We start from the raw sequence: 12,411 nt of genomic DNA, 5'->3' as shown, positions 1-12,411 counted from the left end.
TTTTGTATCTTTATAGACTTAATTCTTCCTATATCTTTCAGCTTTTTTATTCCTTACAAGAAATACCAAAACTTGCAGATTGCTTTATGGCTGCCTTTATCCGGCTTGTGACGGTTGGGTCAAGGAAGCGGCTACTTTACTTCAAAGAGAACTTTTCCCTCAATATTGTACAGTTATTTGCCTTTTTGCTTCCCTTTTTAAAAAATACCGTTATGTTTATATGCTTCCGCGAAATTGAAAATAAGTTGGTTGGTGTTACGAGGGAGTTCTTTAAGTGGGAATGATCCAGTTCAAGGGGATAGCTTGTCCAATTTGAGAAGGAGAGAACCACTTTTCGTTTGGTAGTAAGAGATTAGACTATGTAACTACCCACCGAGTAATGTTGTAAACACTTCGCAACAAAGTTATCCAGAACGTATCGCACAGGCGCCAAATGATCTTCTTGGACTCTTTTTATTCCAGATTCATCATCAAACCTAAAAGCTTGTACCAAAGAGTGAAAACGGCGTTCTGACATAGTAGCAGCAAAGTATTCTGGGGCCGTTCCGTCCGTGCTCAAAAGTTCTGAGGTATTTAAATATTGGGCTCTTTTTACAAAAGCAAGATATAAAAGCCCGACAAATGCACTCATTTCGTCAAAATCTGTAGGACTGTAATGTTTTGCGTTTCTGGTGAATCTAATTTTTTGAAGTTTCTCGTTGGTACAATCTGTAATATATTGAATGATTTCATCCGAGAAAAAAAGTTTCCAACAATCCAATATTGTTTTGGCTTCTTTTGCAACACCTTTTACACCTGGTATCTACTTTGTTTAAGTATAACTTTGTTTTTATTTTCGTGCACTAACCATTTAGTACCATTTTTACCAGTATAATAGGGACCACTTCTGTCATATCTTTCTAAATTTGATTGTGTAGAGGCAGGGCCCTGTACATTCTCTTTATCTATTTCGTCACTTGAGAAAGCGGCCTCTGAAACATGTGTCCGATTGATCGATTTCATCTTGTTGCATATCATCTTCTATAGCCTCCCAAAGGGCTAGTAACGGTTGCTGTTCCCTATCGTACGCCATCACAAAACAACAACAAAGTCCAAATTTATTCTAGATCACAAAAAATATTTTAATATAATTCAAAATTCCTAACTACATAATCAGTACCGCGTTAGATTTTTACTAACATCCCGACACTGACAACTTTCATTAGCGCACTGAACAAATTCTTGTTGATTTCAATCTAAATTAAACATGGGACTGACTAGAAAAAACATTGAGTGGGGCATAGTGAACCGGAAATGAATATACGAGTCGCGAAAGAAAAGTAATACAAAAAAAAATTAAAAATGTTAGATAAATTCTAACAGCGGTACTGATCGCGGGTTAAAAACCACCTCTCTTTATTTCATTCTGAAGTTTTGATTTCGTTTTGATTAAAATTTAATTTTGGGCATTAATGGGTTAATGATAATAAATAAACAAATAACAAATTTAAAAAAAATGACTGTCTCGTTTAAAAGTGGTCCTATAACACTTCTTTTTAAATTCATGAAAAATAACCAGCTAAACAAATTTCACAAGAGAATTATAAAATATTTATTCATACTTCAAAATTTTTGTTAACTTTATATACAGTATGGAATGCAGCAAAGCTATACCAGGCAAGCAGCGCAGGGGTTAGTTGTTGAGTATCACGGTATGCAAACATATTCCACCCCATTATCTCTCTACACATAACTGGTTGCGAAGTTCCTGTATAAAATTTACTCACAGATTCCTTAAAGAAGTTATTATATATTATTCCACAAAAAAATCTGACAAAAAAATCTCACAAAGTTAAAAGTACAAATATTATGTAAAACCAAAATGTCAAAAGATTATCACATAAATTATCGATCCGTATATGCCCATCACTAGTATATGTTTTAGCATATTTTTTGATAAACTTCAAATACTTGTCAACTCTGGTGTAGACACTGAGATGCTTCCCCCCGCATCCTTTACCCCAAGAAAGAATTCCGAATTGAACCTCTCCACATAACAACGGTCCTCCGGAGTCTCCAAAGCACGTGTCTTTGTTTCTTGTAAATGTGCAGATGACATTTTTCGATATTCTTATTTGACAGTCCACATACTTTAATACTCTCATATACACACACTGTAGGAGAGAGGGTGCAACAGGTTTATCTTCTTCAATGTATCCCCATCCCATAGCAAGACCGTAGTCACAAAATCGTACGGACATTCCGTAGTCTTTAGCTGGCAATTTGACCACATGAAGGGAGTTTGTAGCATTGGATAATTTACACAGTGCTATATCATTCATATGTGTGTACTGATCGTAGTCTGGATGTACTACCGTATAATCTACGAACATGACGGTCATATTTTCGTTATTTTTTGTGAGTGTTATATTATTGAGTCTATTACCTCTTATACCAAGTACTGCGATGGCGTTTGGTGTGCTACAGTGCGCAGCAGTCAGTACCCACTCAGGATTTATTAAAGTTCCACAACATTTATGCAAGTTTGGCTTTTCTGGAGGTCGCAAAGAAACCATAAAGAGATATTCCTTGTCACACGGTTTTCCTCCAACTATTCGCGTAGATGAAGATTCAAGTACATTTGGATACATTGGCAGTGGTTCGGTCATATTACACCAAGATAAAGAGATATAATAACTAATGTATAAAAACAGCTCGATCATATGAATTTGACAGAAGTGGTATTACATTTTGACAATGAAATGTTCATTTAAACAAATTTCATTGGATTTTTGTCGACTTTTTTTCTGCTTCGTTTTTAATTATTTTTATCTATTGTTGTATAGAGCCATCGAAAAAATACGTAATTAGAGTAAAAGAGTTTTTCAAAATGTTTTATTTTAGCATATTTAGGTTAAATATTATTATATATATATATATATATATATATATATATATATATATATATATATATAGTATTAAATAACATTTGATTGTAAATAAAATCCCCTTTTTCGTTTATTTGACGTTTTCATTAACAATCCGGAAATTTTTGTCAAGCAAATTTTTAAATTAAGAAATTATTAAATTGTAAATGTACAGCGACCAGGTATACTTACAAGACCTGATGAACCACTAGAACCACTTTCCAGAATCAACAATTATTATTGATGAGCAAACTCATGCTGGAAACCTAGAACCAACTAAAGGTCCTAGAAAAGAGGACTAGGAGTATGAAGGGATAGAGGCTATTTCTCTAACCCTGGATAGAGGCTATTTCTTATATCTTCCCAGGGGAAGACATTCTATCTTCCCTGGGAAGATTGAATATATCCTGCGCTGCTACAGAAAGAATTGGACATTTTATTGTCCATCCTAACAAAGATCTTTTTTGATTGATCAATTTCAGTTTGACAGATAGTATAATTTCTTGGGAAATCTTCAATTTCCCTGAGTTATACTCGAAATTTTTTATGATTAATTTATAACTACTTTATTTACTTTGAGAATTATGAGTATTTATTTTTGATTGGTTCTTACAGATTACTACTGCATATACCGTAGTTTCTGGGTAGAACATTTCTTTTTTGACATAACCTAACTCTCCAAGCCACGTTTCTTTTTAAATTTTATTTAAGTGAATGTAGCTAGAATCTTTTGGCATTTCAACTAATGATTTTAATATAATTGCATTCTTTTAATCTTTGCTATATTTTTTTATGTATATCTATTAATTGTCTTAAAATTGAAATTATGTGTAATTTTGGTAAAATATGACAAGGAAATGTTTAAAATGTATGCTGTCGCTAACATAAGGTTTCTCATTTTAGTTTTTTGGCCTTACTTCAAAAATTGTTCCCCCTATTTGGAAGGGACTTCCCGAACCACGTCGTACAACAGGGAATAAAACTGAAGTAACAAGATGGTCGCCACTTTGGAGAATTCCACACCGAAATTAAAGTACTTCAGCTAACATTCAGCTTACATCCAAACAAGTAGCATTCATCTACACGTACACTACGTTCTACCGCAAGTTATATTTCAACTACATGAAGCCTACAATCCATCCAACTACATGAACCCAACCATATATTTTGCCATACACTACGCATATGTATCATTTCACATTTTGATGCATAATAAATATTCTTCTTCTTCTTGATGTGCCTTCTTCTTCTTCTTCTTCGTCTAGCCATTCGCGTCCACATCTGAACATAAGCCTCTTCAAGTCTTCCTTTCCATTGTTTTTTATTGTACGCTACTTGTAACCAATTTTTCCCGGCAGTCCTTTTCAGATCATCTGTCCATCTCATAGGAGGTCTGCCTCTGGGTCTTTTGTGTTGGTATGGTCTCCAGGTTAAAATTAATCTGTGCCATTTGTTTAGATCGCTCCTAGCTACATGTCCAGCGTATTCCCATTTCAACTTTAATGATTTTTGCACCACATCGGTGACTTTGGTTTTCTGTCTTATCCATGTGTTTGTTTTCTTGTCCTTAAGTGATATACCTAGCATTGCTCTTTCCATCGCGTATTGAGTGACTCTAAGTATATTCATATTCTTTTTTGTGATTGTCCATGTTTGTGCCGCATAAGTTAATATCGGAATAATGCATGCATCAAAAACTTTAGATCTAAGATGTAATTGAATTTGTTGATTTCTGAGTATATAGTTCAGTTTACCGAATGCTACCCAAGCTAACTTTCTTCTTCTTTTTATTTCTTCAGTTTGAATTTCCCTATTTAGTATTATTTTTTGTCCTAAGTATATATATTCTTCAACTTTTTCTATAACTTTATCGTTTATTATTGTCACGGTGTCTTCGGAGTGCATGACTTTTGTTTTGTTTAAATTCATTTTCAGTCCTATTTTAGAAGATTCGGTATGTGCCTATCCGTTACGAATGTTAGCGATCATCATGGCAATTTTTATCTTATCTGCAGCAGCGCGGAAAAGCTACACAGATGTTGTATTGAACCAGATTCTGAGGTTCCTGGACCTCGTTTTCCAAATATTTTTCCTTGCAGGATGACTTCAAGGAGAGTATATCTGCATTCATTTCGCATAATATGTCCGAAGAACTGTAACTTTCGGGATTTGATGGTGGTCAGTACCTCTCGGTTCTTATTCATTCTTCTGAGGACCTCCTCATTTGTGACTCTGTCAGTCCACGGGATCTTAAGCATTCTTAAAATTCTTCTAATAAATTTTCACCAAGTAACAAAAAAAAATTTGTTTAAGTTACTAATGTTTGTATTTTGAGAACGATTTCCGAAGTGGAAATTGAAACGTCAATAAACGTACTTTAACCTTTAATTGTGGCTTATTTCCATTTAAATAATAATTACTTTTCATGCCACAAGAAAATTGCTTTAGAACAATGATAAGTATTCACTTTAAAAATAAATCTAAAATGGTAACTTTTTAAATCAAGAATAATGTTTTTAGTGCTGTTGCTTTTAAGTATGATAATCTTAGAACCTGAATCTTATTTTATAGCTTAGAACATCAATTTTACATATTGATGTAGTATGAGACATACTATATTTTATTTTTATTGATTTTAATATTTATTTCTTCTTTTTTTTTGCAGCGACACCATCTTACTGAGTTATCACCCTTTTGTCAGTTTTCCAAATACTCTCGTATTATTTTTTGATGCGATGCTATTATGATCCAGAGTAATTTCTCAAACTAGACGTGAAACACGAATAGTAGATATTACATAAGATCTTTTTTGGGGAATTGAGCAAAAAGAAGGATATTGTAACTAATTTTTCAACCTTAGAAGACAAAAGGCTACATATCCGACAGCAAATGTGTTTTACTCGGCATAATCGATCGTTCTCAGTGGCGTCCAAAATTTAAATTGGCAAAGTGTAAAATAGAAATTTATTTACCTATTTTTATATACAATTTTTAATTTTATATACAATTGGTATGAAAGAAAAACCAATAACTGTTTTATTACTTGATTGTTATAAATACAGCTGTATTTTTATTGTGCACTTACTATTTCGGGCGTGCTTTTAATTATATTTTAAATTGTAGCATGCCCTTCAATTTTTTGTATGCACAATTATCAAATGAGTCGAATGCTAACTTTAAGTTTATGAATGTGATAAATATGTCTTCTTTTTTTTATTGTTCTTTATAAAACACTCTTTTAAAAAATATTATCATTTGTTTGTCTTTCAGGTTTAAAACTAAATTAAAAGAACTCAGGTTCTGTTAATTTAGACCCCTGCATGCTTCTTTAATTAAATCACAGAATAATTAAAAGTATAACTTTTAAAGCTTTATTCATAAAAGCCTTGGAGAACGATATCAGGGAAGACTCCATCTATTTTCACTAGGTACTGTCCTACTAAGTTCTAGGCCTTGTTCCTCAAGAGCTTGATCCCGCTTGTCTTGATCTAAATCCCTTTCAGTATTTTCTACTAACACTATATCTACTTCTTCTTTGTTTTGACTGGCTTTACAACTCGGTGTGAGTCTTCACCGGTTACACTATAGCGCTCCATCTTCTACGATCTTGCGCTTCTATTTCCTATTGTTGTACCCCAATCCTAAATAAATCGGCTTCATCAACATGATACATCTTTTTCTGGGACGGTCTACTGATCTTCTACCGTCTGATCTCTCACAAAACACTATCTTTAGCAATTTGCCTTCCTCTGATCTTACCACATGACCTGCTCATCTTATCCGATTAGCTTTCCTGACGATGTATTTAGTATCATACAGAGTCACCAATTCAGCATTTCGGCGTGTTCTCCACTCTCCTGTCCATTCATCTCTTTAAGGACCAAATATCATTCTGAGAACCTTCCTTTCAAATGCCAGTAGCTCATTTCCCACTCATGTAATGAGTCCATGTTTCACTTCCATATGTAACAATTGGGCGAATAATTGACATGTACATACGTCTTAATTTAGATTGTCTTTTTAGCAGTTTAGATCTTAATAATGATGATAGGGAGTATAATGGTCTATTCCCTGCAGCTATCCTTGCTGAGACCTCTTTTTCTATGTGGTTGTCATCTGTGATTACCGCTTCAAATATTTAAACTCTTTTACTACTTCGAAGTTGTGGTTATTTATAGTTATGTTTTGTCTAACTCTTGGACTTCGATTTTTCTTCACCTTCTCTTCATTTATTCGAAGACCCAGACTATCTGTTTCCTTTTCGAGTTGTGAAAACACCACTCTCACGTCTCTTGTAGAATGAGTGATTGAATTAAGATCATCAGCAAACGCCAACAATAGTTCTGATCCTCGATTCGCAAATCCCCCTGTCACCTCAGACGATATTTTACTTATTGCATATTTTAAAGCCAAATTGAATAGCAACGGTGATAAGGCTTTTCTTTGTCTATTTTTCGATGTCGTATTTCCTATTTTTACCTGCACTTATGAGTCTATCACGCACATTTGAGTTAGCTCCAGTAATTTTCTGGGTATTCCCATTTCTAGCATTGCTAGCCATAGTCTGCTTGTTGTTACCGAATCATATGCTTACTGGAAATTTAAGAAAATTTGGTGTACATCTCGGTTGAATTCCCAGGTTTTTTCTAATATTTGTCGGATCGTAAATATTTGTCGCATTGGTAGTCACCTAGCATATCTTCTCAATCCGGTGTGAGCCTCTTTAGCAAGATAATTGATAAAACTTTATATGCTGTGGTAATAAGCCATATGCCTCTATAGTTTCGAAATTGTCCTTTTATCTCCCTTCTTATTTATGGGCATTATAATGCTTCCATTCTATTCCCTAGGCATTTTCTGATGTTGCCATACTCTCAAAATATTATCATGTAAAATTTTTGATGTAAAAGGATTCCTCCTTTTTTATCAATTCTCCATTTATACCATTATTTCCTCGCACTTTATGATCTTTAAGAGATGCTTTTCTTTATTTCTTGAAGTAATGGTGCTGGTATTTCCATATCTGCAGAATGGAATGTCATATCTGTTTCCTCCATCTGGCTTTCCAATATTTAGTAAATTCCGAAAGTATTCCTTCCATCGTTCGACGATTTCTGTTTCTATCATTACTAGTTCATCTGCTTCATTTCTCATAGCTTGTGTTACCCCAACAGTTCCACCTTGTCTGACTGTCTTCACTTCCCTAAAAAATTTCTTTACTTGATTCGTCTCACCACTTTGTTCATTACTCGTATTTGTTGTTCTAGGTAGCTCCTCTTTTTAGTTCTGAGTAGTCGTCTTGTCTGTGTTCTTGTTCAGTGAAAATCTGCTTTGTTCTCATCTGTAGAGTTTTGTAGCTTTTCAATCTTGTGTGAGTTTTTATTTCCAGAATTCCCTCGCATTGGTTTCCTTCGCTGCGTGTTCCATAAGTAATGCCACTCGTTTCTATGCTTGTCCTAAGTCTCCTAAGTCTTCATTATGCTCTTCTTCTCCTAACAATTTGAATATGTTGCTTATAATCCAGTTCTTTATTTGGTGTTTGAAGAGCTTCTATGTCCCATCTTTTTCTTTGTTCTTATTGCTCCAGCTTCGGTAGTGATATTCGTGTTCTCAACTTAGATTTTACAAAAGTGATCACTATCGCTGTTCTTACTCTTCGCGAATTAATAATGCTACTAGAGTGTCTTGCATCCATGAGGACATGATCTACATCACATTATCATCTAGAACACTACATCATTAATATAAACTTGGAATCAGCATACCACGGAATGTTATTCTATAGTTCCACTGAATGACCAATAAACGGAATAAAAATAATGAAAGAAAACAAATAAAAACTGAATGAGAGCAGCGCACGATAGATCGGGTTAAAAACAAGAACAGGAGGCTTATGTTTAGCAGTAGACCTTCGAAACTCAATGATGATCTTTTGTTGGAAACATGTATTTTTTATATAATATGTGTTAATCATCTACTTAACTTCCAATGAAAGACCTAAGAACAAGATTTGGTGCAAACTGTAAAAACAGGAATCAGGACACCTGCCAAAAGCGAACTACTTTCCAGACGATCACACTATAAATGTCTGTTGGTAATAGAAAACGAGCAGTAAAAAGACCCAGGCCAAGAATGAGGTCGAAAGATAGTACACATGAGGAATTGAAGAGGATTGAAGCGACAAATTGACAACGGTTGGTAGAAACCATTGGCGAAATATTAAAGGTCTAGACTAAAATAGATCTGTAGTGCCAATGATGATAATATTTAATAAATTCAAATTGTAAATTACAGAAAAGACATCTTAAGGGGACTTAGCAACTCAACTAGATCGGAAGTACCAATAATGATTATAAAAGTATATTCTATAAGTGGTACAGGTTTAATAAACTATGCCAACTTTGTAATTTACTGCATTTTAAAGCTGCAGCATCTAATGTTTGACTGACCAGACTCAGAAAGAATTTACATTTTTTTTTTTGTTAAAAACACTTCGTTTTTCAAGAATTAATTGATATTTCGTACTGTTCAAAATTTCTTTTTCTTAACCCTTTCAGTCAGAGCGTCCTCCTACGAGGACACAAACTTAATAAGCATCATATTGGCAGATAGTGACATTTAACCCAAAAAAATAACATATTCCTTGTAAAAGGACTATGTATTTACTCATTTATGAATGATGGTGCTACCTAGGAGCGAACGCAGTACCAGAGATTCATTTACAAGTAGAATTAAAAGCTGAAATATATATACAATTGGTTTGATTATAACTAAAAGCTTAATAGTTTATGCTTTATTATTTAAACACTTAGCGTTCTTGCAAATTTTGTATATTTTTGTAAACATCAACGTTCTCCAGAAAGGACAAACGTACTTCATGACACAAATTGTGAGAGTAAAATTTTTCAATTTTAGTATATTCTAGTTTTGATTTATTTCTAATTTACTTTGTCATTATCATCTGGGCATATTTCATGTAAGACTATTTTTAAAAATTTAAGGAGCAGTCAAAAACAGCTGTTAGATATGCCAAAAAGTAAGAAAAATGGTCATCATGAAACGATTTGATAATAAACCAGTGATTGTTGCATCTAATTTTGTTGGTATATGACAACTGCGTAATTTACAAAGGGATACAAAAATAATAAACAATATATATGGATGTACTCCAACCTAAAGATGTTACGTTATATAACCAAATCGATAAGATTGATTTTTTGCTTAGTATTGTAGTATTATTATTAATCTAATTTATTGTTTTTATTTATTATTAAAGGTTCTACACTTATAACACTTATAAGTTTATTTAAAGTCTTTATTTGCACAATATAACTAATTTATCTTACACTAACAATTATATAATTTATCTACGTGCGTTACATTTTAAAAACTCGACGCGATGTTCAAAAACTAACTGTTCTCTTTACAACAAAATTCCTCTTTAAATATAAAATCCCGTTATTCGAGAATTGCCGCGATTTCCCATCGCAGAGCCCAGAAGGTCGCTCAGACTGGTTTTATTAGACCTGCTTCTGGAAATTTCAAGTCGCGGGTGACTCATCAGAACTCAGGTAGACAGGTATCATATGAGGCGTCATTATGTATCGTAACAGTATATAAAGAACGGACGTTCTGCGAAACTATTGCTTTCATATGTATCATGAAAAATATTATAATTGTGTATTTCCTTTTCTGATAATTCAATATATTTTAGTTTTTAACTTTTTCTTGCGATTTTACTGGTGGACTACCTAAAGTAACTTTGTCCTTGTACAAAGACATGCAATAAATAAAAAACCAAAAGGGCTATAACCAAATATTATGGTTTAAAAATGTTCAAAATAATAATAGAAACAGGCTGGCAAGTTTCAGATTTTTATTTATATTATTTCTTGTAGCGTGACTGAAGGGGTTAAATTTATCTTTGAGATTGTATTTTTTACTTTCTAATTTATAATTTGTACCTGTAATCTTCTTTTAATTTAAAGTGATGGTAAATAACTCACGTAACACTAGAATCAAACAAATCAATTCATTTTTAGATGAAACTCAAAACTCTGGATGCATAAAATGAATTTTGAGCCTAAACTTATCACCCTGACAAAGTTGTTCTCACAAAATATATCATCAAACTAGTAGGTACAATTTTGCAAATGTGTCAAATTTTGAAATTTAGAGCCAATATCTGTACTGTATAATTTATACAGTTGGTCAGGGTGTGCAATGTGAACTTCAATTATACTACGTATATATACGTGTTTAGCAGCGGTTTTCCGTGCATATATACATTTGCTTCAACATATAAATCAAGGCTAGTTAATTTTGAATTTAATCGGTTTTCTGTGGTCTTCTAATCTCGAATAGCAACTCATTTAGTACATTTGTGTAATCTTCGTCGGAAAAATTACCATACCATAAACGACAGGCGTTTGTCTATATTCATTTAGTGTTTATGGGGCTGAAATCAAACTTACCATCTATATTATTGTGCCCGTAATATTTACTACGAGGAACATCCAGAAATTAGGAGAACAAGGAATTTTTTTCAAAAGTTGGAACCTGTGATGTATGGAGTGATTCGTATTGGTTAAAGTGAGTCCAAGTGAGCGTCTCAGTCTAACTAACGTAACTAGTATGTCCACCAAGGTAACTATTTGTCCTCAGTTTTGTAAACTTATGGATTCTAGGTCCCATTATTTATTTCCTTCGGCTCTTAACAAGGAATCGTTGGTTTATCTTCCATTGACGCCAAGTAACCCAGAAAACCCATTCTTCTTGATGTAATGATCTAGATAATTTTTGGTTTTCCATAAAGTTGCCCAATTTATGCATTTGTTGGTTTATTTCAATCGCTGTTTCCCAATTTAACTTCTCCAAAAATGTTCCTCATCCGACTCCTCTCCCAGATATATTTTTTTGTTTTTGGTTCATAACCCAGAGTTCCCTGCCATCAGGAAAGTCTGGGTATTAAACCACTCTCGGTTATAGTTCAATTATGACGCTCTAAAGATATTTTTTGGTTTCAATAGTATATAAAGAGCTAAATATTTTTTATTGAAATCTGATTCTCAATTTCTTGACTGTATTCCTTTTTATTTGATAGAGTAACCCTAGGCACTCAAACTATTGCATCTTGTTAAAAAATTCTTCATTATTGGCGGCCGTTTAAATTGACATGCAAATATATAGTGCTATTGAAGATATAAGGAGAAAAGGAAAACAATGAGGATTAACTTCCCTTGCCACGACAGATCTTATAAATAAAAGAAGAGAATAGAAATATAAATACACAGAAAATTATGTGGTATTTAGACAGTTATAAAAAGAGTTTAAAGGTCCTGCACAGAAAAATAACTGAAATATCGATAAATATTTGCAACCATTGGGTCTCTTTAACCATTTAGCCATTACTTTATAATTAAAATAACAAGGTACGCGGCTAACATAAAATTGAGTGTACTACTACTTAATTATCAAGTATAATAATGTTGCCGGAGTGACAGTC

General features: G+C 33.2%; 1 protein-coding gene across 1 annotated transcript; it reads right to left on the bottom strand.

The window, feature by feature from the left end:
* Positions 1 to 1,521: 1,521 nt before the first annotated feature.
* Positions 1,522 to 2,748, bottom strand: LOC140446668 (kallikrein-6-like). Its single transcript, XM_072539260.1, has one exon. It carries the CDS (start codon positions 2,700 to 2,702, stop codon positions 1,824 to 1,826), a length of 879 nt encoding a protein of 292 aa, XP_072395361.1. The 5' UTR covers positions 2,703 to 2,748; the 3' UTR covers positions 1,522 to 1,823.
* Between the last annotated feature and the right edge of the window lie 9,663 nt (positions 2,749 to 12,411).

Source organism: Diabrotica undecimpunctata, chromosome 7 (genome assembly GCF_040954645.1).
Source record: "Diabrotica undecimpunctata isolate CICGRU chromosome 7, icDiaUnde3, whole genome shotgun sequence".
NCBI lineage: Eukaryota > Metazoa > Arthropoda > Insecta > Coleoptera > Chrysomelidae > Diabrotica > Diabrotica undecimpunctata.
The sequence above is the reverse complement of the archived record's forward strand: the minus strand, read 5'-3'. Positions and strand labels throughout refer to the sequence as shown.

Excerpts from the sequence above, each read along its gene's own strand:
- LOC140446668 (XM_072539260.1), bottom strand. The coding sequence starts at position 2,702 with ATGATCGAGCTGTTTTTATACATTAGTTATTATATCTCTTTATCTTGG.